This window comes from Oryctolagus cuniculus, chromosome 2, assembly GCF_051225735.1.
Source record: "Oryctolagus cuniculus isolate XC-2025 breed Fujian yellow rabbit chromosome 2, ASM5122573v1, whole genome shotgun sequence".
NCBI classification, from domain to species: Eukaryota; Metazoa; Chordata; class Mammalia; order Lagomorpha; family Leporidae; genus Oryctolagus; species Oryctolagus cuniculus.
The window spans coordinates 87,801,153-87,827,762 of NC_142868.1; the positions used below are offsets into that span (position 1 = coordinate 87,801,153).

The 26,610-nt window shown below is 43.1% G+C and overlaps 1 protein-coding gene across 9 annotated transcripts in view; it reads left to right on the top strand.

The window, feature by feature from the left end:
- UNC5D (unc-5 netrin receptor D) overlaps positions 1 to 26,610 on the top strand; it is a 582,366-nt gene that overhangs the window by 461,297 nt on the left and 94,459 nt on the right. For 3 of the 9 annotated variants that reach the window (XM_002709540.6, XM_051833981.3, XM_089327353.1), the window contains exons 5-8: positions 231 to 411; positions 1,239 to 1,406; positions 3,155 to 3,319; positions 25,020 to 25,052. In XM_002709540.6, the coding sequence (XP_002709586.1) occupies positions 231 to 411; positions 1,239 to 1,406; positions 3,155 to 3,319; positions 25,020 to 25,052 (547 nt within the window). The remainder of the gene's footprint in view (positions 1 to 230; positions 412 to 1,238; positions 1,407 to 3,154; positions 3,320 to 25,019; positions 25,053 to 26,610) is intronic. The other 6 variants (XM_051833978.3, XM_089327352.1, XM_051833985.3 and 3 more) reach the window with 3 other exon arrangements.

The following is a 26,610-nucleotide window of genomic DNA, read 5'->3' on the forward strand; positions in this document are numbered from 1 at the left end:
GGTCAAAGTCAATAGAATGCTTGGGTTCTTTTCCTGCTTCCAGATTGTTAAGTACCAATTTCCTGAGTATTACCACATTCACTCAATAAAAGGGAGGAAAGGCTATGAAATAAAGGAAAAATTGTTCCTGTCCCTCTGTGTTTGCGATTCATCCCTCTTGCACACTTCCAAGTCCAGGTAGACGTTCTTATGTTGTTTCAAGGCATATCCACGTGGCTCTCTTCCTATAGGTGGAGTGGCTGAAAAATGAGGAGCCCATTGACTCTGAACAAGATGAGAACATTGACACCAGGGCTGACCATAACCTCATCATCAGGCAGGCACGGCTCTCGGACTCTGGGAATTACACCTGCATGGCAGCCAACATTGTGGCCAAGAGGAGGAGTCTGTCCGCCACTGTGGTGGTCTATGGTAAGACCAGCCCAAAGGCCAGGAATGGAAGGGGAGGGCAGATAGCAGGGAAGTCAAGGGAGGTGTGCTTTATCAAAACCTTCAATGCTTAGACCTGCAAGGACCCCAGGGGTCATCTGCTGCCTGCCTCCCCCAGCTGGCAGGCAAGAACACATCCCATTGCTATGAAGGTATTCGCTGTTGCATCCAATATTAGACTTCCGTGAGATAGTCAGTGACATTTCCAGTTTCTCTGAAAAATGATTTTAAAAAGGCTGTTTATTTTCCTCCATTGTGTTTATATTTGAAGAGTTGAGGTGAGTAACTTCTGCTTCCCACCCCTCAACAAAGCCAGCATCCACTCTCAGCCTTCCCAGACCTGCTGTCAGATGCTTCAGCTCTTGGCATATGAAATTCACCAGAAACAAATATTACTATTTGCTGAATATCTCAGGTATTGTATAAGAGAAGTTCCTGGCTATTTAAGTAAAGGCATCTCCTGCCACAATAGAAAAGCCCTGGGATTTATTTTTGAAGTTGTAGAAATTCAAATGCTGATATTTTCTTCATATACGCTGAATTTTCCAGTGTTTTAGAGATCTGATGATAAGTCCTTTCTATTTTTCCTAACTACACTGCAAAGCCCATTCTCTGTGTGTCCCTCTTACTGTGGATGAGTGGACTGAGAGGCAGATGAGGTAAGCCCTACCTTTGCCTCGTTGGGCTCTGCAGTCTCTTGGTCTCCAGATGCCCAACTCACAACACCTGGCACAGTGGCTTGCACATAGTAGGCAATCAGTAAAAACCTCTCTCCTTGTTTTCTCCCCCTCCCCATCTTTGTCTCTCAGTGAATGGAGGCTGGTCTTCCTGGACAGAGTGGTCAGCCTGCAATGTCCGCTGTGGGAGAGGATGGCAGAAACGCTCCCGGACCTGCACCAACCCGGCTCCTCTCAATGGTGGGGCCTTTTGTGAGGGAATGTCAGTGCAGAAAATAACCTGCACCTCCCTTTGTCCTGGTGAGATATATACAGATTCCCTTTTCCCTTCTGATCCAGCAACACTAGCAAGCTGGTGGGAGGCAATCAGTAGCACCTTCCTTTCCCAAGTCAATCTCTAGGGCAGAGCCTCTGTCCAAGGTGCTGATGTGGAACTCATTTTGTCAACAAGAACATGGATGAGGTACCTCTATGCAGGGTTTGGGGACTTTTTTTTTCTACTCCAATGGCACCAAATATTCACCATCAGTAAGCCAAATTCTTAGAAGTACTATAATCCTGTGTGTGTTGGGTGGGGCTGAGCCATTCCCCTTCTGTCCTTGGGTTCTCCCATTTTGGTGGCATGCATGCATTTGTATAATAGTCAGCAGGGTTTGGGTGAGTTGCACAAAAGAGCAGGTACCCACACCTGACCTGTTACCCCCAGAAGCCAGTCATCTAAGCTTGTCAGTTCTCGCTGTGTGTTTGTTTACTATACAGCTGGCAGAGATTGCACATTGTCACAGCATCTGCAGTTTACATTTGGGCTGCATTTTCCTTCCTTTCTAAACAGAGAAACCTTATACACCAAATATGGCTTCTATAAGTTCTTTTGTTCCTCTCTTGCTGGCTATAACCCACTTTATTCAAAGAGAAATCAATGGGGTGGAAGATGACTTTCTCTATGGAAAGCATATCCTCCTACTGAGAAAAAAAATTGGCCCTGGATCTCACATGCAGTATGGAAAAGTAACTCCAAGAACACTGGACAAGAGCCTCATGGCTTATTTCAAATTTAGTTCCACTCAGAGCTAACATGAAAGTGCTCTCCAGCTGCATAGTCTTGGAGTTTCATTTTGGACTCAGATTCAATAACTTTTATTGAGTGCTTACTATGTGCCAAGTACTGTGCAAGTTGCTTTTAAAAGTGTAACACTGAACTCTGTGTTGTGAGTTTGATTTTCCCCAGTCAACGGAAATGATAAAATGGGACTCACTGATTTGCCCAGTTTGCTCAGTCAATAAATTGATAGATCCATGATACAGTCTCTGACATTTTATATCACATTCGATTTTTTTATCCAACTCTTGACTAATGCTTTAGTTTAAAAATCGCAATATCTTGACCCATATAAGCGTGGTTGAACTATTCCTAGGAGGTCATGGGACAATTGCCTCAAACATCTGGCATACTCTCTGGGGTTAGTTTTTACTAGAATTAAATCGTTTGTTCATTTCTACATAGAGCAGGAATCCATGATCCAAGAAATTCTATTTATGTAAGTCCTGGTGTCTTGGGGTTTGACTGACCTCTTTTAGTTTAATATTATTGATACATTTGGGTTTAAATTTATATTGTTCAGGCACTTTTAGGGCTTAAATATGGTCCATTTTACTTTTTGCTCTAAACTGTCACCCACAAGAAAGTGGCTGGTTACCAGTGGGCACTGCACACTGTTCAACTGTCCCTCTAAGATGCATGGGCAGGAAAGACTGGGAAAGAACTGATAATGACATTATTAGCCAGCCTCAGGTACTGGTGATTCAAATGCTTGCCTATATTCAGTAATGGTCTCCTCCTCAGATAGCAAGAAAATTACACCACCATTGCTGTTAGCCTATCTCTTTAGGAAAGAAACCATAGAGAGAAAATAAATGGATTTATTATTTTGTTTTTGATTTGGGGTGATTTCTTTAAAATCAGCTCTAAGAAAAACAGCTGTCCTGGGGTAAGTCTCTCAGCTGCTGCCACATCCATTCTAATGATGGCTTTTTGTTTCCCTTTGAAGTGGATGGGAGCTGGGAACTGTGGAGCGAATGGTCGGTCTGCAGCCCAGAGTGTGAGCACTTGCGCATCCGGGAGTGCACAGCACCACCCCCGAGGAATGGGGGCAAATTCTGCGAAGGTCTGAGCCAGGAGTCGGAGAACTGCACAGACGGGCTCTGCATTCTAGGTAACTTCTCTGTAGCATCCTCAGTGCCTGTCATGATATCCACACACTCACAGGTTCCAAGAAAGAAGGCCACCGCCATTCATTCAGTCGCAGTAGTTAGCAGAAGGTGGGATCCTCGAGAACAAAAGGAGATGGGTGGAAAGTGTAGAAAGTAGACAAGCATGTTTTGAAGGGAGTAATTTTAAATACTGTATCACTGTGAGTTCTATAAATGCATACACTTAATGATATATAATGTTTTCTTGTTGTTTTAAAGATGTGTTTGTTTATTTGAAAGTACGAGTAACACAGAGAGAAAAGGAGAGGCAGGCAGAGGGAGAGACAAAGAGAGTGGTCTTCCATCCGCTGGTTCACTCCCCGGATGGCTGCAATGGTCAGAGCTGAGCCAATCCAAAGCCAGGAGCCAGGAGCTTCTTCCGGGTCTCCCACGTGGGTACATGGACCCCAAGTACTTGGACCTTCTTCTGCTTTCCCAGGCCGTAGCAGAGAGCTGGATCAGAAGTGGAGCAGCCGAGACTCAAACAGGTGCCCATGTGGGTTGCCGGCACTGCAGGCGGCAGCTTTACCTGCTACGCCATAGCATCAGGCCTGTTTTTTAAAGAGAAATTACTTAAGGAAGTAGTTTAGAGTATCCTTTTAGGACTTAAGATTATGTTTCACTTGGATGAAACTATCAGTTTCAGAATCCTTAAAGTTCTCCCAGAATTTTGCAGCCCTGAAAGGCATTGAATAAACCTTCAGAGGCCATGGTGATGTGGCAAGGAGCATGTATTAGAGCTGTGTCTTCCACGTGGAGAAGGCAGGCAGGCAGACTCCTGAGGAGCCGGGGGCTGGGATCAAACAGGAGTCATTTCAAATCTCCCCAGCCTTTGCTGTGTTCCTGAGATGCTGCTGTCACCATTTCCAAGTGGCTGCCTGAGCTGCAAGGTTCAGAAGGGTGAAAAAGGGTGGAAGAAGGGCAAGTTTTGATTTTTTTTTTAAGATTTCATTTATTTATTTGAGAGGCAGAGTTTCCGAAAGGGAAAGATAAAGAGAAAGGTCTTTTATCCTGTGGTTCACTGCCCAAATAGCCACAATGGCTGGAGCTGAGCCATGAGCTTCTTCCGGTGGCCCAAGCACTTAGGATGTCTTTGCTTTCCCAGGCAAAAGGCAGAGAGCTGGATCAGAAGAGGAGCAGCTGGGACTAGAACTGGTGCCCATATGGGGTGCTGGCACCGCAGGCAGAGGCTTAGCCCACTACACCACAGTGCCAGCTCTTGGTGCTGTTCTTTATTAGCCTTGAAACCCTGGGGCAGCCACTTCACTGCCTCATTTCTCTGACTGTAGATACCAAAAATGATTCCCACTCTGAATTTCTGTGAAGACTAGATGAAAACCCAACTTATATTGGAATCTTTCCTAGCATACTGTAGGTGCTCAGTAAATATTAATCCCTTCTTTGTTCCTCTGCTTGCTTGAGCTAAGTGTATTGATTTTGCTTGGGTCCTGAAAAACAGGAGACGGAGGCTAAATGAGGGGACATGAAAAAGTCAGTAGAAAATGGAGTTACAAGATAAGGTTGTTTTGGTGCAAAGGAAAATTGAAATCCATGCATACAAGGGTTCTTCAAAAAGTTCATGAAAAAAAAAAACTGCATGGGCTTCAAAAGTTTTTTACATCAAAATAAACATTTTTCAATTTCATTTCTTCATGAACTGTTGGAAGTACCCTCCTAGGTATGCTCTTGAGGTAGGTGTCTTTCTTGGAAAATTCCATGTGAAATACCCTGAAAAAAGCACAATGTCTCAAGTTTTTTTTTTTTTTTTTTTAATAATTTCAAGGGTGTTTGTTGCTTTTTATCTAGTAGATGACAGGGTGGAGGAAACACCTAGGCTGGACTTAACTTTTCTGCAGTCATGTGTTTGGATACCCTTGAAAGCAAGCACATGCTAAATATTGTATTTTCAAATAAATCTACATGGTTAATACTGGTTCAAATGACGAGTATATTAAAATAAACCATTATTACTGTTAGCAAAACTTGGTGTCTGTCCCTAATGCCAAGTCAAAATGACAAGGATAAGGTTTTTGGGTGAAGAGAAGAGAATATTAATCTGTCAACAGATGAGAGGGTAGTAGACTCAAGAATGACCAATTTCTGAGTAAGAGCATCTTGGGGTTTCTAATGAGGCTCCGTGGAAAGGATGCTGGTGTGGCAGAACCTCAGAGGGGTCGCAGGTCTCCAGTGTAGGGCACCAAGGCTTGTCAGGAAAGCCATGGCAATCATCGTTTCTCTGTTTCATCATGGTGGTTCTTGAGGGCCACAGCAGGTGAGATGGCATCTAGCCTGACCGGATCTTCCTGCTCTGCCACAGAAGTTGAGATAAGGAACACGGCCATGTGTACCTTTAGACATGAGCTCGCGGGACCCACCAGTGCAGCCCTGAACCATCAGTTTCCCAGGTTTACATTTAATATAAGTAGTTAGAATTGTTTATGTACGTTGCTTTATACCTGGTTACATGTACAGGCCACAGACATAGTGCGTGAATTTTCTAGTATGGGTACTGAGTAGCCTGTATGTGATAGATACAGTGCAGGGACTGTAATGTATCAAAAAGTTTGTAGGGAAAAATGTTTAAACAATGTTTATTTTGATACAACAGAATGTTTGAAAATCTATTTAGGTTCACGCATCTACCAAGAACTTTTTGAAGTCCTGTCATACAAGACAACCTAGTGCCAGCTTCAGTGATGCAAAAGCTATGCTCCTCAGTAAACATCTACCAACCATTTGTCTTCACAATGCCTTATCTCTTCCTAAGTGGGAGGAAACTGAATAACAAATTCAGGAGCAAGATCTTTAAGGGACCGGGTTTCTGAACACCCTTCTATACCACTAGATTTTTCTGAAGCATACCTTTGAGATGTGACTGTTCTATATTATTGGGGTCATGTTTTAACATTCCTAGTCGGGACTGTGAGTTTCCACTGGAGTATGATTGTTGCTAACAGGGTTCCACATCCGTTGAACTTAAAGAGCTACTGAATGAAGACAGTGGCTAGCTGTAATGTAAAATAAGTTATCTGATACGTGGGCATCATTTGCATTTATATCGTCGTATAGGCATTTACCAGTTGAGTAAGAATAGTGTGTGAGGTTAAAGGAGTTATCAGCCCTGAGAGTGCAGTGTCTTTCCAATTTTCCAACAATAACATCTGAGATTCTCCCAAGAAGCAGAACCAGTAGGACACAGAGTGAGAGGGTGTGGGAGAAGGAGGAACAAAGAGAGAGGAAGAGATGCCGGAGAGATGTTTGGAGATATTTATTATATGAAATTGACGCAATTATGAAACCTGGCAAGTTTGCAGTTTACACAGCCAATGTCCCATTTCGTATCTGCGTGGTGACAGACCGCCATGGAACCGGGTGGATCTGATACCTTAGGGTAAGGCTGTTTGAGCAGAGAATTTTTTCTTATTCTGCATAAGCCTTTTGTTCTAGTTAGGTCTTCAACTGGTTAAAAAAGCTCCATAAACATTCTACTTAAATTTTAAGCTCATCCAAAAACATCCCCACAGACACACCTGAAATACTGTCTAACCGAAGATCTGGGCACTCCGTGGCCCAGTGGAGTTGAAGCCTTACAGATGTGCATGTACTTGTGGAGTTGAGTTAGCTTACTCTTTCTCAGAGTTACTCAAGGCCATGGTTCAGGCAGTGGCTTTGGCTTTGATTTACTGAATAAACTCTTCCTATGGCATTAGCCATATGTGGCTTTAGGTGCCCGTGAGTAGTGTGATAAGTATTCTGTTTATATTTTCCTGTAGTGGGAATAGCTAGGAAGCATGAGGTTTGGAATATGTTCAGTGTTCGAGATAAAATGTCTGCTAGTTCTCCAGTGAGTTGAACATGCTATGTGAGCCTGTTCATTCTTTTCCATCTAGCCATTCCTCTTTCCACAGCAGCATGGTTCTCTACATCCCTTGCTCTCACAGCATGCATATTAAGGTATCTTTCAAATATGATCGGAGACCTTAGAGTGCTACATTGAGTAAACTTTTTGAGGGGAAAAGATGTAGTCCATAAAATCACAGAGGTAAATGAAATGAATTTTCCCCTTTTCAGTGGCAAAAGGATGTGTTTATAAGGACCTACCGAGAGTATGTATGCTGTCTTTTTAGACAAAGTGGCTACCAGTGTCAACAGAATCACATAACAGTTTACTGTTTGTGCAGTAAGCAATCCTGTTAAATGATGCCAACATTATTCTGTGCTTCTTTTTCTTAACTTTTATTTAATCAATATAAATTTCGAAAGTACAACTTTTGGATTATAGTGGCTTTTCCCCCCATAGCCTCCCTCTAGGAGTTACTCTGTGCTTCTTGCTGGTTCTCTGTTGCAGTGTTATTGGTTTGAGGGGAAAAAAAAAAAAAAAAACTATGCTCTAAGGATAGAACTCCAATGAAGGCTGGCTTGGATTAAAATAGCATTTGGCAATGACTTTGTGGAGCAGTAGCTTTGTTGAAGGATCTGGGTCATGTTACAATTTGGGAATTCCCTTCATCCTATTTATTTCCCTTTTTGCCACACATGACCCTAAAGCAGTTCCTCATTTTGCACCTTCCCTTGCAGGTTTTACAGTGACATTGGTTGGCTTTTGAATGACCTACAAGTTTTTGATTTTATTTAACCTTCAGCAAAGCGTCTAGATTTCCTTTGTTACCCCTGCGGGTTGCGTTTCTCCTAGAGATGGAGCTGCCATCTCTGACTGATCACTTTAATATTTGGGTGTGATGGTTGCTTGGTCAGTTGTAACTGGACCACAGCACCTTGGCATTGTGTGATCACAGATGGCCACACCTAAATGCTCCCAACAGAAAATAAATGCCCTAAGACTGGTGAGAGTGAGATTGGATGCCTTTTGCCAATGGCAGTGAGTCTACAGATTCAAATTGCAAGTTTAAACCAAACAGCCAGCGCCTTTATGCCAGAGAGTTGTTTGTGCAGAGAGATAATTATGAGACGTGACTTTCAGGAAGAATTTGAAGCTCCATGTTTTCTGAGCTTGAGCAGCGGAAACCTGTGGTTTTCTGACCATTGCCTTTTCGACTCACTGAGCATGACTGCTGCTATGCTCTGAGAATCTTAGCCCAAGGTAAATAACCTGCACGGGCCCCGTTGACAGGAACAGAAGGGTGGAAGTGGCGGGGTGTTTAGTTTAATCGCGAGGAGTACGAGGAGCCTGCCCCCTCTGTCTGTCTTCCAGAAGATAAAAAACTAAGGACTCTGGCTTGAAAAGATTAAATGGATCTGCCTTAGAGGGGATTAGTGCCTCGATGTGCAGAGTGACTCAAGCCAGAGAAATGCCACAGGGGCCTGAACCAGAGAGGAAATCTTCAGAGCTGAGCTACCTGAGAGCTAATCCATCCTTCTTGTCAAGATGTACCAGGGGTCAGCTCAACACTGCCGGTTCAGAAGCGGAAATATCAGTTAAATGGTGGTTTGTTTTCATTTCTGATGGGCACATTGATAAGAATATCTTGAACTGACAGTTTGGAAGCCTCATCCAGGATAGACATCTCTGCGGTATAGCCGATTGAAATAAATACCCCCAAGCTACATCTAATAATCTAAACACATGGATGGTTGAATGATCCACTTAAATGACCTACAGGAAGCACCTGATAAGAGAATGCGGCAATCAGATGAAAATAATAGTTGCTTTGTTAAGCATTTTCGCCTGGACCTATTGGAACCTCATTGTTATCCATTACAGTAATTACCCGGGTCCCTTTGCTGTATTTCCTAGGGCACTCAATAAGAGAAATTTTAACCTGCAGATAGTCATGTGCATGCAAAATGCTCTTTTATTTTTTTCCCTTTGTTTTATGGAATACCTACTTTGCATATAGGATTAGAACAGATGGATATCCTTTTACCAAAACAAAACTCGTGTATTCCTTTCTCTGAGCAGAGTCGGGAATGAACTTGACTCCTTCTTAAACTTTTTGTCAGATAAATTCCTATTTCAGAACCAGCTGCACCACACAATTGCTTCATGATAGCAGAGTGAAACTACATAGCAAGAAAATGCAAATGACCTCAGCAAGGTAGCAGACTAGCACAATGCATTCTTGGGTTGCTGTGTAGATTTCTGGGACTTGCTGATTCTCCCCCATGGTTTGAATTTCTGTTCTGTTTATAGGACATAGTAGGTGCTTCGTGTTACATAACATATTTTCCTGGAAATACACCATAACTGCCTTTGTGAATAGCAAGCAATAGTTTAATTTAGAGTTGCCATCTTGTGTGCGGCACAGCAAATGTGGATCTAATATTACAGACCCACAGGAGTCGTAAGAATGTAGATTTGGACACACATGGAGTCATAAGCAACTTAGCAGCCATCTCTCCCTCATGCCCCCATAAACACTCCCCCATCATAGGAGCCCATAGGAAGACCAGTGTGCCACAAAGCTTGGTGAGACAGATTGGACTGGCTCAGGACTGAAGTTGCCCTAGTGCTTGGTAAGAAAATGCAGAAGAGATTTCTTTTTTTTTTTTTTTTAAACTCCTGTGTCTTAATAAAGGCTTTTTACAAACTTCTGCAAAGCTTGAAGCTGTCACGTTTGTGCCTTATGATAAGAATTATTGCAGTCAAGTTCAATATCCTGAGCGGAGTCACATGGAAAGAATAAACCTCGTGTACAACAAGTTGCCACCCACTGTAGACTTTCTGTTCTTATGCCTTGCTAATAAAAAGATAAAGACAACCGATTGTTTCTGAGCATAATCCCTCGTCCAAATGAGGATTGGCTCCATCCAGATGTGTGCTTGATGTGTATTTCATATGCTGCGAAGATCTGTGGCCTTTCTTATCAACCAGCTCTGAAGCACTTCAGCTGCCTTTTGTCACCATCTCCGTGTCACTGTGGATCTGTGCTCCATGTGTGAGGTCATGACAGTGTACCCTAGGTAATCACGGCTCTCTCAGCTAATAGAAGCCAAGGGAATCATTCTGGCCATCACGTTCCTCCATGCCTTCTTCCCCGTTTCCTGTTCCCATCCATCTCCCTGCAGCACATTTAAATATGTGCTTTCTCCTTCTGCTTGTGTTCTTTTGGTAGAATTAGAGGGAAGTGCAGGCTGTCGCTAAGAAACATCCTCTCTGGAAGGTGGTTTATCGAAGGCACATCTTGTTAGCTGTGTTCATTTTATGAGAGGCATCGAAATAAAACATCTCCACTGTAACAGGAAGGGCTCTCTAACTAAATCTGGGCAGCTGGGAAACAGGCTGCAGGAGCCTCCAGATCACATTATAGTGAGAGAGAGAGGAAAAGGGCAAAGCCCAAAGTGAAACATTATGAAAACTCAAGAAAACCGAGCAAGCAGATGAGAACAGGGCCCTGTGACAGTGCAAGCTGAAGACAGGATGCCATTAAAAAGCTTAAGGACATTTCCTACAGATGTGAAAACTCAGTCATTGAACCAGATGGTTCAATGCAAACCCATTTCAAAGCAAAGACCATTCTGCAGGTGCCCCCTCCTGAAGCACAGGCAGGGTAGTGGCCCTGGGCTGAGGTCTGGGGAAAGGTACAGAGGCTGAGGCTTCAGGAGGTTGGCCCAGGTGGGCCTGGGATGTGTTTGCCAGACACAGCAGAGGCCTGACAGCTTCCCAAGGCTCTCTGATTCTCAGGTGAAAGGCAAGGTTTCTCTTTTCAAAAGATTAGAAATGGACATGAACCCAGAACTGGGAGAAATGAATGAATGAAGTCTACTGAACTTGAACATTCACCCCCTGCAGGGGTGGGGGACGGCCAACCCCTGGGCTGTGTAAGGGCCATGAGATCACCTTGTCTGGCCCTGCCAAGGTGCTGCAGGTGGGCCTCAAAGTTCGGTACATCCACGGTTATAGCAGGCTGGTTTTTAAGTTGATCGTTTTATATGGCCCATGAATGATGTTAAAAATACGCAGATAGCCCTTGGTGGAGAAAATGTTCCCCCACCCCGCCAAACAAGGGGTTTGAGAATCAGGGCTCTGTGGTCAGATTGCTTGAATTCACTTTCTGGTTGTACCACAAGGGCAACAATTTCTTAAACATAAATGTGGTTATCTATAAAATAAGCATGCTAATAGTATCTATGATAAAGGGTTATTTCAGAGACACGATGATGTACTAATCTAAAGCACTTAAGACTGGTAGTAAGCTATCTACATAAATTGTAATAACTGTGTAAGCTCGTGTGCATGCAAAATCGCCTCCTAATGAAGAGATTTCTATGACACACGAAAATGTTTCCCATGTTCTTCAAAAGTAACAACAATTTTACACTTTAGATGTTTTGCTCAACATTTCCTAATGTATCTGGTTAATAGAGTGTTTCTAATCAAATAAAAAGTACTTGCCATTAAAATCCATAAGAGCCACAAATTATGTTCTTCATACAAACCAATTCTAAGCAGTCATTTGGAAAACAATGTCAGTTGTAGAAAAACAGAGTTTAGCGAACGCTTACAGTTTACTAGAATTCCTAAGCTTCCTGTCACACACAGATTTCAATATCCTTCCCTAAAACCTTTGCTAAGTAGCTTTCAGTTTTCCAGCTTTCTCTTCTCAACAGCTGAGACTTGGTGCTGAGGAGGAGACAGACTAGGTGACCTGTAAGGTCCCCGACAATTCTAAAATACTGTAAGTGTACCCCAAACCAATAGTTCAAAAAATAATAAGGCAGTGGCTTGAGAGAGAAAAGGGAGAATACCAAAGGGACCTGGATGAGCCACAGGTGAGAAACACATCTTCAGGATAGTGGTTTTATTTAGCAAGTGCCAGCTGCTTCCCAGTACACATGGCCATCAATACCATATCACCAGATTTTGAGAAAAGAAAGCTGTCTTGCAAGGAGACACGAGGCAAGGCTTCACTCTCTCCCCCATCTGAGGTCTGGGCAGGTTTTATGCGGAGGAGAGGACCAGCCAAAACGTGGAAGCCATGGAGAGGCATGTTCTCACCAGGGAGGCTGTACCACCAGCTCTTTCTGGTCAGTGGACCCCTCGCTTCTCCAGGAGTCATGACAATCAGGTTCTGGTTTCCTTGGTTCCAGGAGTTATTTATGGCTGAATGCTTCCTCCTCTGCTCCTGCCCAGGTGATGTGACTTGCAGTTTGGGCTCTGCTGTATCTGTTGACAAGAGGCAGCCCACCTGTGTTAGATCTCTGCCAACAATGAAGCATGCCCTAGGTAGTGGCGCCTCCACCCCAGTGTTTCTTGTCCATGGTGATTTGAGCCTCTGTGGATGTAGTGAGATCCAGGCAGAGATAGTTGACCCTGAAATGTGCAGCTTGTAGGATCTTGCACATTTCAGCCTAGGAATCCTCTGCCTGCCTGGAGTCAGATCCATCGCAGGACCTGGGTGCCTCCTCCTCCCATGCACACTCACCTGCCTGCTCAGCCCATGGTGGTCTTCACTGGGAGAGAGAGTCCACACTGCCCATTGCTGACAGAGCAGGGCCAGTCTGAGCTGGGTCTGTAATTACATGGAGGGTGGGATATATGGGTTTCCATCATGCATGAGAAATATATATGTTCTAACAACCTTGACAGAAAATAATTTCTGCACAGCATTTGTCAGCACAAATTCAAAAACTTCTTATTGGCAAGGGTGGGTTGGGGAAACAGAACTAAACAGCCTAGAAATGACTAGACCGTGTACCAATTTGCAGATCCCATGGTTGCCCTAACCATTCTGCAATAATTATTTGTTGCCTATTTGCAACATATTCCCATTCTCAGATTCCAGAATTAACAATCTTGCTGTTCTGTTTCAATACCTATTAATGACTGATGGGTTTGAGGATCAGTACTAATACCCAGGCTCCCTTCTAAGTCAGGAAGTTTCCACAGTTTAGGTTTTCTGTCATATAAAGCAAACTCTGTTTCATTAGTTCTGTGAATTATACTTTCTACGTTTGCAGTGCAATTAATCAGGAGTCCACAGTACAAAACTCCAGGTGAGAAATATGGCTCTGAACTAGAGAAAGATTTAAAATCTGAGATCATAGAGTGGTTGGGCTATAAAAGACATGGCAAGAACCCAATCAAGGAAGTGATTTAAAACTGAGTAATCTAGTAAAAAAAAAAAAAAAAAAAAAAAGTGGTCTCTGGAGTGAGCTGAACAAAGCAAAATAGAGAAGAGAGGAGACTACTGTTTTGATCCCACCTTTTTTCCTTAAAAATTAAATGCATGGCTGTAAGATCATTGAGAAAGGTGATTCATGAAGCACAGATGCTGTTAACATCCCCTGTAGCCATTATCTTTGATTCCAGGAACCCCGACCTCCCTCTTTCTCCACAATGTTCACATTATGAGAAAAGACCTGGCCTTGCTTGCTTGTGTTTGGTTCAGGACAATGTTCAGTGTTCAGTAGAATGGAGAATTGCCGTGAAAGTTTAGAAAGGTGTAATGGAGTAGTAAAAAGAGCTCCAAATCAGGAGCCAGAAGTCCTAGGTCCCAGCTAAGGTGTTTTGTTAATGAGTATGTGACCTTGGGCAGAGATGAGGATCCTTGGTTTTATGTCCATAAAGTGAGGAGGTTGACTGAGATGACCTCCACATTTCATCCTTGCTTAAAACTTGAAATTATTATAATTTTATATCTTCAATATAGCTTTTACATATATACAGTACAAATCATATATATATATATACAAAGATATATATAAATTATCTATTATAATTATTATATATGATATATGTAGTGGGAAAATAATACCATTGTCAAGTACTTTAAGATCATGTTTTAAATTACTTTTGAAAATTTTATTCTAATTCAGTCACACCTAAAGTTAATCATGTGAGTGATTTTTAAAAATATGTATTTGAGGGGCTGCACTGTGGCATAGCAGGTAAAGTCTGCAGTGCCAGCATCCCATATGGCTTCAGGTTCAAGTCTCAGCTGCTCTACTTCCTATCCAGCTCCTTGCTAATGTGCCTGGGAAAGCAGTGGAAGATGGCCCAATTCCTTGGGCCCCTGCACCCATGTAGTTGACCCAGAAGAAGCTCCAGGCTCCTGGCTTTGGATAGGCTCAGCTCTGGCTGTTGTGTCCATTTAGGAAATGAACCAGCAGATGGAAGATCTTTCTCTATCTCTCTCTCTGCCTCTGCCTTTCTGTAACTCTGCCTTTCAAGTAAATAAATAAATATTTTTGAAAACTTATTTGAAAGGCAGTGTTTCAGAGAGAAGAGAGGGAGATCGATCGATCTTCCATCCACTGATTCACTCCCTAAATGTCTTCAATGGCCAGAGCTGAGACAGACTGAAGCCAGGAGATAGGAGCTTCTTCTGGGTCTCCCACATGGGTGGGAGGGGCCCAAGGACTTGGACCGTCTTCCACTGTTTTCCCAGGAGCATTAGCAGGGAGCTGGATCAGAAGTAGAGCAGCTGGGACTCATAACTGGCACTCATATGGTATGCCAGCACTGCAGGTGGCAGCTTAACCTTTTATGTCACAGCACTGGCCCATTGAGTGACCGATTATACAGAGTGTGGGGACAAATTTTAGGTATGAAACAAAACACCATATCCCAACAAAACATGTTTCAGAACTCACCTAGGTACTCACTCAGCAAGTCCAGCATGTTTAGCATTCAATTCCACAGTCTCATGAAGAAGCCACCATGTCCAGGAATTCACATAGATCGTAGGAAATCTTTGGAGCCTCACTTTGTAATGCTTGTAATTGAAATTGCCTGCAGAGAGTAGCAACACTGATTTAGTACATAAATGCTTATTAAGTACCTACCACATTCTGTTTACTGTCCTAGGCACTGGGGATAGGTGAATAGAGAGGCATAACTTCTATGTACAAATAGCTTGGTCTGTACTTTAGGTAAATTTGTTGCCAGCATGAGGACTGACATAGCTGAAGAAACAATTTGGAAGGCAAGAATCCTCGATTCACAACTCTTGTTTAAGCTTTTTAATGACAAAACTGATAGCCTGTATCTATCAGTTAGTAGGTGTTTCCTTAGCAGTTGGTCAACAGCCATTCTAACAACAACGGCTCCCAGAATTCACCCTTACCATCAATGCATTCCCAACTCCAGCCTGCCTGTGATACAGAAACCAAAGGGAACAGGAAGCCACCGTGACACTAGGTCAAGGCTGGCACTGACGGATAGGACTTCTGTATCTAACTTTTCTGAAGAATAGCTTAGAGTTAAAAGAGATTTAATGTATCTATATACATATAATACATTCCTGTGAAATATTCAGCACAACCATGCTAATTGGTATATCTGCCACTTCACATAGCTTTTTTTTTGTTGACTGTGCATGTGGTGAGAACTTATGATCTATCCGTCTTGATAAATTTAAATGATATAGCATAAACAATTACCTTTAGTCACATCGTTGTACATAAGATCTCTATAACTTATTTTACAGGAGTGGAAGTTTGTCCCTTTGCCCAATTTCTCCTCACATCTCCTTCCCTCTGCTTATGGCAAACACCATTCCAGTCTCTGTTTCTAAGAGTGACTCTTTCCATCCTACATACCTTTAACTAAGATTGTGCAGTATTTGGCTTTCTGCATCTGTCTTATTTAACCTAGGATCATGTCCTTGGGTTCATACACGTTGTTACAGATGGCAGGATTTGCTTATTTATATGCTTATTTATGTTATATATATTATATATAATACACATTTCTATACACACATATATACATGAAGGATTTTCAAAACTTCATGGAAAATCTATTGTGCAAAAACTACTAACTTGATTTGACGCATTGAATACATATATTATATATGTGCAATTTAAATGAATTTGTTAATTTATGCAGATTTTTTTTAATTACCAAAAATTATTTTCCATTCCATTTTCCATGAACTTTTTGAAATTTTCTCTTGTGTGGCATTTTTTTATCCACTCATTTTACAATGGACAATTAGGTTGGTTCCATATCTTGGCTGTTGTGAATAATGCTACAGTGAACGTGGGAGTACAGACAATTCTTTGATAAATGGATTTCATTTGATAGGATGTATTTAAATGTTTTAAAAATATTTTGAATATCACTTCTGCTTCTCATCAGGACAACAACCAACCTTGATTTCTGGACTCAATATTATTACTCCATTTCCTTCCCTCTCTCCCACCCTCTTTCCCTCTCTTCCTTTGTTTCTTTTTTGTTTGTTTGTTCTTGAAATAACATTTTAAAATTACATTACAGTAAGAAAGGCTTAATACTTCACCAAATAAGAAGTAAACAACAAAAAGACTATAGTTTTGTGGTAATATAGACAATTATTATAAACAATAATTGAATGGAAAAATGACAGTTTCATCCATATGCAGTTAACTTTCATCACAGATCATTAAAACTATAGTAGTATAATTTCTTTACCCATTGGTATGGCAAGGTTATAAAATAAAGTTTTACAAAAGTCTATTTGCACCAATACTGATACACACAGACCTTTCTTTCTTCTTTCTTTTTTGTTTTTTAAATTTTAGCTCCCACATAAGGGATGATGCATGGTATTTGTATTTCTAGGTCTGGCTTATTTCACTCAACATGACATCTTCCAGTTGTGTCCGTTTTTCGGCAAATGGTAGAATTCCATTCTTTTTTATGATTGAATAATATTCCATTGTGTATAGAGCCCACATTTTCTTCATCCATTCATCTGATGATAAACACCTTGGTTGGTTCCAAATTTTGGCTATTGTGTGTGCACTGTTGGTGGGAATGTAAGTTAGTACAGACACTGAAAAAGTGTGGAGAATTCTTTAAAAAAAAAAATAACTAGAAATAGACCTTGCAAATGATCCAGCAATGCCATTACCAGGTATACACCCAAAAGATTTGAATACAAGGTATCAAAGAGATACATGCAGCACCATGTTTATTACTCAGTTTTTAAGGTATGAATGGAAGCTACAGAATCACAGCGAAGGAATCCATGGGCTAGAAAAATCATGTTAGTATACATCTCTCCTTGGAACACAGTTGGCAATAATTGGATATTATTATTTTGAGACCATTTTCTGGTAAGTCTTGAAGACACAGGCTTGAGTGTTTACAGAACCCCAAGAACATGCTTTGTCATAGAGCTATCTCCAAAAGCCAGCACACACATAGTCAGAGGAAAGGATAGAACATTGGAGAAGAGCTGGCAAGACTCCACACGTGAGATCGTGCAGTGCTTGTCTGTGTGTGCCTGGCTTATTTCTCTCAGATGCATGTCTTCCAGGAGCACCCACATTGTTGCAAATGACAATACTCCTGCCCTATTTGTGGCTGGATAATATTCCCTTACATACATATAATGGGGCTCCAAAAAGTTTATGGGAAATGGAACTTAAAAATCAGTTTATTTTTGTGCAGGAGAAAGTTTTAAGTTCATGCAAAGAATTTTAGTATTATACATTTTTCCATGAACTTTTTGAAGACCCCTTCATAATCTATGGAATGGTGGCTACCAGTGGATTGGAGGAGAGTAGGGAAGGAGAGCGATGGGGGAAAATTGGTCCTTAGGTACAGTGTTATAGTTAGGAGGAGTAAGTTCTAGTTTTTCATTGCACAGTAGGGTAACTGTAATTCACAATAATGCATTATGTATTTCAGAGTAGCTTTAGGAGAGGATTTTGGATCTTTCCATGACAAAGGATAAATGTTTTAGGTGATATACAATGCCAGTGATTCTGTTGTGATTACTATATGATGTTTCCATATACTGAAACATCACATTATACCTTCATAAATATGTACAATTGTTAGGTGACAATCAAAATAGTATGAAATCTAGACATCTAAATGATTTTGCTCAGAAATAAAATATGCAAATACCACTTGTGGGTATAGTCAGTTCAGATATTTATTTGTCTGAGACTTTGCATTTGAAAGAAAAATGGAATTCTAAATGCAGACTAATCATGTGCTTTGGCTAAGGGCAACTCTGGAAGGTCTTGGTCATCACAAGTGATATGTGAGCTATCTGCTGTGGTCCCATCCTGATTTCACCTGATTACCAAGCTGGCCCCTTGATCAGTCCTTAGAAGGTGTCAGGGGATCTGCTTTTCATTGACTAGTGTGCATCTCAAACTGAATGAATTCCTATTCAGATGAGAGTGTTTGCCTTTGAACCCTGGAATCCTGTAGTCACCCAGATTTCTCTAGGGAAAATGTTTGAATTTTTTTTATTTATATAAGGTGAACAAATTCCATATATGCAGATGTAAGAGCATAACAACACTGCCCATCCTATCTTCTCTCCCCCTTCCTCTCTTATTTTAAGATTCCTGTAGCAGGCAAAGTCATCTGGGAAACCCTGGAGGAATCTCCAGAAACTTCATATTCTCTGTTCTTGCCCTCCATGGACACGCTCACATTACATTTTAAAGGTGGTAATTAATTTTGTGGTATCTGCACAGCCTAGGAAGCTCGTGCTCAGGGTAGGTGGGTGGCAAGAGTCAGCGAGTGAGAACTGAACTCATCCAGCGATAGGTGGGATAAATAAGGCCTCCAATCATTTTTGAGCATGATCTTTCTTTTTTCTATTTTACGTAATTATTTGTTGAAAACACAGAGACAAAGAGCTCCCATTTGCTGACTCACTCCCCCAAGTACCTACAATGGCCAGGGCCAAAGATGGAAGCCAGGAACTCAGTCCAGAACTCCTGTGTGCATAGTGGAGACTCAACCACTTGAACCGTCCCTGCTGCTTCCCAGGGTCTACGTCAGCAGGACACTGGAGTCAGGATCCACTGTGGGATTTGGGCATGTTAACCACTAGGGCAAACACTCACCCCTGAGCTTGACCTTTAATGATGAGCTGTGTTGTATTCTGAATTTCTCTGTTTCTGATCACCAGAACAGTTGCAGGGCATATACAAGAGCTGGTAGTTGCGTTGCTGCATGTTCTCCTGCCCGAATGAACTTCCCATACCCAGAGGAGAAGAGAATCTCCTCCTGTCATCTTCGGTGTCTGCCTGACATAGTTCATTGCAGTGCCGTTGCCAATGCAAAGCAGGCCTCATGTTTGCCTAACTATCCTCCAGGGCTGATACAGGGCTGATCCGCCAGGCCGTGGGATTTCCCACAGCCTTGGACAGCGATCAGAGAGCATAACACAGCCTCTTAATTATTTCTAGCTATTGGGGGAGAGGGGGAACAAATAAAGGAAGTACATTGATAATCAATAATTCAAACCTCTTTTCTACCTGTTCTCAATGAAGCCAACAGCACTTCATTTTATTTTTTCTCCCTATATTTTTTTTTCTTTTTGCTGCGACTGTGGCTGCAGCATCACAGGTATGATTTCACAAGTTAGGGACCCATAACTGACAGTGACCATAAAAGTGTAAAAAAGAGCAAGTGAACATTTCTAATGTGATTTTTGAATACAAAAACACAACAACATCTGCCTTATGCTGTAGTGACCTTAAATAAGAGAAACTATGCAGACAGGAGAGTAAGCTCTACAAGTGGGAATCCTCTCCAGAGAGCTCATGGAGGAATCAGAAATTGGTCTGTGCCTTGGACGCAGGAAACTCAGAAAGCAGGCTTGGGAGGAAGAGGGTCCTGGCATGAGGCGGTGGTAGGGGCCAAAGCTCTGACATGAGACTGGGAGTTAATGTGATTGTGGGGCTACTACAGAGATTTGCGTTGAGGGGCTCCAAAAGCCAAATCCTGTTGGGTGTGACAGGATGAAATAATGGAAGAATATAAACGTAGGCAGAGTAGTTGACCGTGCCTTGGAGGCGTGTGGAATCATGGTAGATTCGTGCATGCTGTTGCCTGAGAATTAGTGCCACAAAGAAGGGAGTAGCCAGAGGATGTCCAGAAAAGATGGACTGTTCTACAGGCCTCAGAGTCGACTTGTAGGTAATTGAAGGGAACAAAGAATGCAGAAGGTAAATTAAAACAGTTAACACCTATCTTTTTGGGGTAGGGAAAAATGTTCCAAAGTAGACAAACCACAATGTAAGAAATAAAAAAAAAAAAAATGGTCTCTGGGGATAGAAACATGGGAAATGACTGGTCTAGTGAAATAGGAGAGTGGTAATCATGAACTCTAATGATGTATTTGAATGAAGGAGGTAGAACCCTACTGAAGAGATTGGTTACAATTTAGGCTCTGTTTTGTGGTTTGATGCCTGGATCTTAAAAACAACACGGATCTGGTACCACACATATCCACATGTGTTCAAAACCAATAGGAGCAGATTTCTAATCAGCACAACCTACAGCTCCCCGTGCCCCCTGCCGGCCTCCCACCCTGTGGCTGGTAGATTGGCCCCATCTGTCCATGTCTGTGTCTCTCCTCAGGTCTCCCCTATCAGGTCCCCAGCATGTGGGCTTGCATGCAGCTGGCCATGTGTTCCCCAGCCAAGGCTGGGTGTGGGTGGATGGGTGGGTGGGGGTGCAGTTATAAATAGCTCCTAAGAACAATGGATGCCATGGGAGTGCTTAGGGAGCTTAGAATATATAAATGCAAGCCAAAAAATTAAAGACTGAATCACCACCAAAAATAAAAGGTAGATTGTTCTCACTCTATCATCTAGATACCCACATTCTTCTACATACATACACACACACACTCAGCAGTATTTGAATTACAGTAATAAAATGACAAAAGCATATTGCAGAACAATATGTAAAAGACAAATCTGTGTTTCTTTGGATAAAAATTGATAAATTACTGGAAATTTCACATAGCTGTGTGTCTAAGCACATATGTGTATAATTTACATATGATATAAAAGCACAGGGAAAATCCTAGACCATTGTATACGTAACAACATTAATTATAGTTATCTTTTAGTGGTGGAATTATTTTTTTATTTGGGATGCAAATAATGCCTAGTAAATATGTAAATAATAAAAGTGATTTTCAAAAAACAATGACAATTTAAAACATGAAAAGCCACTTTTGAATTTTCAACTTGTAAATATAGCAGAAGATTGTGCAACTGAGTTATAATTATGATCACTTTCCCTGTGCTTAGGAGGTCCCTCTCTCTGAGAGGTATAAGTCAGACTTTGAAAAGCTGCTGTGATTTTCCCAACCTACAGCTCAGCTGCTACTGATTCAAAATTGCAACAGTTATTTGCCTGCAGGAGACAGGAGGGACCCTTCTGGGCCCATCTGTATCCCACAGCTATCACGGGCCCCTTGGGGAGGCAGAAATGAACTGAAGTTGACCACACGGAGTGCCACATTTGTTGCCAGAAAGTGGTGGTAATGGCAAAAACACAGCCCCAATTAATCAGGATCTCTTGGCGTGGGGCCCAGGCATGGGTATTTGTTTACAAAGCTCCCTAGGTGATCCTAATGTGCAGCCAACATTAAGAGCGTGGCCCTAATGGATTCTTTGGCTGAGGGGTCCTTTGCACACAGCCTCTGGAGAGAGGTAAAAATTCAAGTGGAGAGGATTGGGTTGACCCAGGCCAAGTTGTTGCATGCCCTGAGTGGTTATGCAAATGGAGCAGAAGAAGAGTGGAGTGTGGAGTGAGCAGTTCTTGCAAAGCTGGTAAGGTCGGTGGGTGGCCCTCTCAGATCATTCCTCTCCGGTTGGGAAAATGGTAGCAGCTTGCCGTCCAGGTCTGGTTGCATCACAAAGGCAGCAGAACCCAACTTTATTGCTGATGCCCGTGGGCCAGTGCTGTCTGCAGCACCGAGGCTTCCCGCCTTTTCTGAGAGAGGACGCACATGGATGCGTGAGGTGGGCTGGACCTTCGCATGACAAATCCCCCGAGAGAGCTGGGGCCCTTGGTGTAATTTCTCCTCTTCCTCCAGAAAATCGTTTTTTGAGTGGATTTCTGTAAACTGCCTTTGGTTGCTACTTTGCAGGTTTGCAGACTTACAGTGGGCGAAAGCAAGGGAGCCCAAAGGGCCCTTCAGCCTCTACTGACTATTTTCCTGTTTCAGGAAACTAAAATTGTGAGTTGCCTTGAACTCCTGACAGCAGAGGCCAAGACATGACATAAAGTTCAATGTCCACCCCAGGACTGCCAAGGTTCACTAGGGTTTCTGGGCTTGGGGTTGTGCTTTGGCTCCCTACAGCAATGAAAACTGACAGCTTTTTCTCCACCCTGAAAAAAGTGAGGATCATAACAGGCGTCATCATTCCTGACTCCCACTGATTGCATTTGTCGCTGCCAGACACCTGCTAGCCCCATACTCCATGCTTAATCCCCCATCCCAACCTTCAGGGACATTTTTAGTCCCATTTTACTGTGGAGAACATTGAGGTCTTGCAGACAAAATGCAGAAACTGGAGATAAAAATTCCCTTCTCGCCGTGAGAATGTGCACTCGTTTCCACAGGCATGCCTTGCCCGTAACAATGGCACAAGAGCTAGGTCACAGGGAGACTGCCCTACTCCTGCCCTCTTGTCCCTGGCCTCATTTCTCTGTCTTGCTACCTTAGCTCGGGGGCTTTTCAGTCCCATGCCTCTTCCTTCCCTCAGAGCATTATCTGGTAGAACTCCACGACCCCATGTTTGTTCAGAGCCTGGCTGTATTAGATTTATTTTTCTGGGGAGTAGTTATATATCTCACCTGTTTTTAATGTAGTTTCATTTTGCTACCAAGCATAATCTCCATTCCTGCGGTTTAGAGGGAAGAAAATATTGTTAAGCTCAGCCAGAGTTCTAAACAGATGTTCTGCACGTCTCCTCCTGTAGTTGTAGCCATGCATCACTTTGAGACATCTTAGCCTTGGCCTGCCAGCATCACTGTGCCCATGCCAAATGCTTTCAGATACCGTGCAATAAGCAGAAACTGAAGTTGGGTTAAACCCACCAAAGTCATTTTATTCTAATTCTTGAGTGCATTAGCATCTGGACTTCATGGGGTACCACCTGCTTTGGGAACACTAGTGGGGTTGAATCTGTGCAGTAAGGAGAATGCAAGTGTTCTGTTTTAAGAAACCTGACTCCCTCAAAATCTTAATGCAGGCACATCAACATGAACAAATGCTTGCTTTTTTATGGGCAGTTTGCATCATAATGCAGGATTTATCAGAAATTACCCTCTTCCATCTCACTTTCCTCTTTTATCTAAAAAAAAAAAAATTAGTGGCCCATTTGCAATCATTTGATGTATGTACATCGTTTAAAAGCTACTTCCTTAGCTTTTGAAGATCTTCATTTAAAACACACTGCCAGGCCAGCATTTAGTCTACTAGTGAGGAAGACCGTGTCCCATGTTGGTGTGGGTTTGGTTCTCAGCGCCAGCTTCCTGACAGTGCAGACCCTGGAAGGCAGAAGTGATGGTTCAAGTAGTTGAGGTCCTGTTACACAAGTGGGATACCTGAGTTGTGTTCCTGGCTCCTGGCTTTGGCTAGCCCTGACAAACGGGCATCTGGGGAGGCAACCAGGAGATGCAAGCACTTCTCTCTCTCTCTCTCTCTCTCTCTCTCTCTGTGTGTGTGTGTGTCTCAAATATTTTTTAAAGCACACTTCCCCTTTATGTACCACAAAGCCTTTCTCTTAAAATCATTAAATGCAAGGGTGAGTTAGGGAAGAGGCAAATTTGAAGTATAGCTGGGTCTGTCTGCCTGGGAGGAGTTAGGGTGCAGGTGCTGAGATAACATTTATGAAGTTTTCTAATGTGCACTGTGTGAGATTGGATTCCATTTAAAAATCCAAAGTGACAGTCTCGCCCCGAGGGGCTCCTCTTTCAGCAGACAGAGAAAGGAGCTGCATGGGTGACCGTTCCAGGTCCCCTCCCACTGTGGGAGTCGGTGAATGATGAGCGAGTGGATGGCCTTGATTCTTGTCCTTTGAAGGGACTTGGTGGAGGGACAGACACCATGCTGATCTTCTGGCTCCTCTTGGCCTGGCCTCTGCAGGGTCCTCCTCTCCAGGATCTCTGCCTGCCGTGGGACAGTGGCTGGGAGAGTAGGGATTAGAGGGGTGAGGCACAGGCATCAAGTCTCAGCATGACCCGCAAGATTCGAAATGGGGCAGGAGAGAGGGTTGCTGGAGGACGCTGGGGAGAGCTGGTATCGATGCCTTTCCTGAGCTCGGACCTGGTGCCGCTGCTGAGGTCTTCAGTCTTTACCCACCAGCTTGGATGCAGGCCCTCATATGTGCCGTGGCGATGTGATGCCATTTCTTCCCTGGAAAGAGAACGGCACACATTTTAAGACATAATGGCTATGTGAAAAGGGCTTTCTTAGGGCAGACATCTGAGCTGCTCCCAAGCCTGCACCCACAGCCAGTGAGAATGGGGACACAGGCAGAACTGGGATCTTTTTGATCCCTGCCAAGGTTCCTGCAGATCCTTGCAGGATCCCTGTAAGTATGTATTCACTGATTCACTTTTCTATCATCGCCTACAGCGCGATGGCTTCCCTTACGTGAGCAAGCCTCTGACTGTAGATAAAAAAGGTACAGGCTGCAAGCAAACCGCTCTCATCCTGCTGATAGAATCTAGTCAATGCAAGAGGAAAAAATGCCAGGAAACCGGAGAGGAAAATACATTTTTAAAAAATGAAGTCATCATCGTAGAAAAATATTTCAAAACAGCCAAATAAAAAATTAGAATGGAAGCGAAAAGGCACGGCAAAACAATCCATATTTGCAAAAAAAAAATGGAGAAAATGTTTCATTTATCCAGGGAGATAAGACTGATACAGGAAATACATCTGCCACTTGTAAACTTATTAAATGCAACTTTCTCTTTCTCTTTCTTTCTTTTAGATAAAAAACCTCTTCATGAAATAAAACCCCAAAGTAAGTTATTTTTCCTCTTGTGAATATAATTTATTCTCCTATTTGCTGCCTGTCTGTTGTATTTGCTTAGGAACCAAGCAGAACTGAAGTTCCTGTGAAAGGGCTCTCGGGGTTGGTCCTCGTTCAGTTTGGAGTCACATATCAGAGGTTTAAATCAGAAAGAAATATGCACACCTCTTCCCTCCCCCGCAGTAAAATCTCTGCTCTCGATTCTTTCTGCCTGTAAGTCCATTGCTCTGCCATGTCAGCTAGGATTCTGGTTGCCGAAGAGATTGATAGCATTACAACTCATAAACATTTGTCATGAGCAGCGCCTTTGGGCTGAAGCCTGGCTCCACACAGCCCAGGGTCCTAGCTGCGGTGGCGTCTTCGGCTGCTGTGCAGAGGACCTGACGTTCCACTGAAAAACAATTAGGAATGGAGGGTGTTGGTGCCGGCGCCAGCTTGAGCTCCCCTTCTCCGACCCCCCTCCCCCACATCATTCAGGCTTCCTTCCCGAGGGGCTCTGTGGTGTCTCCATTGCATGTGTTATGTGGATTTGGGGGACGTGTGGCTGGACTGAGTGGCAGCTTGGGGTCTTGGGCTTGACTGCACTTTGGAATCACCTGAAGGCCTTGGAAAACACCCCAGTTCCCAGCCTGTTCAAAATCAGAATTTGGGGTGGAGAAGATCAGTCTAGAACTCGGGAATCTTTGTTGTTGTTGTTTTGCATACATATTTATATATACCAAAGGCAGAGCTACAGAGAGAGTACTAGAGAGTACGAAACAGAGATCTTCCATCAGCTCGTTCACTCCCTATGTGGCTGCAACAGCCAGTTCTGGGCCAGGCCCAGGCTAGGATTCTGGAACTCTCTTGGGGTCTCCCATGTGGGTGGCTGGGGTCTAAGCACTTGGGCCATCCTCTGCCTTCCTGAGCACATCAGCAGGAAGCTGGATGCAAGTGGAGCAGCTGGGACTCCAAGAGGCACTCGGGTATGGAACGCCGGCATCACCGGCGTGGTTTAACCCACTGTGCCACAGTGCCAGCTCCAGGGACCTTGTTTTGTTTTGTCTGTAGTCTCCTTGGGCTGAGAACCTCCCTCTTCAGAGTGTCCGAAGACTGCAAATGTCAGAATCTCAAATGTGTTAAATATGAGGGGATGGGAGCCAGCGCCATGGCTCATTTGGTTAATCCTCCGCCTGCGGTGCTGGCATCCCATATGGGCGCCGGGTTCTAGTCCCGGCTGCTCCTCTTCCAGTCCAGCTCTCTGCTGTGGCCTGGGAGGGCAGTGGAGGACGGCCCAAGTGCTTGGGCCCTGCACCCCATGGGAGACCGGGAGGAAGCACCTGGCTCCTGGCTTCGGATCGGCACAGCGCCAGACGTAGTGGCCATTTGGGGAGTGAACCAATGGAAGGAAGACCTTTGTCTCTGTCTCTCTCTCTCTCACTGTCTAATTCTGTCAAATAAAAAAAAAAATATATATATATATATATATATATGAGGGGATCGGCTTTAGTGCACCCCAGTTGGCATCAATGTGTAGTTCTTTCATAACATGCATTTTTCCTGGGCTTTG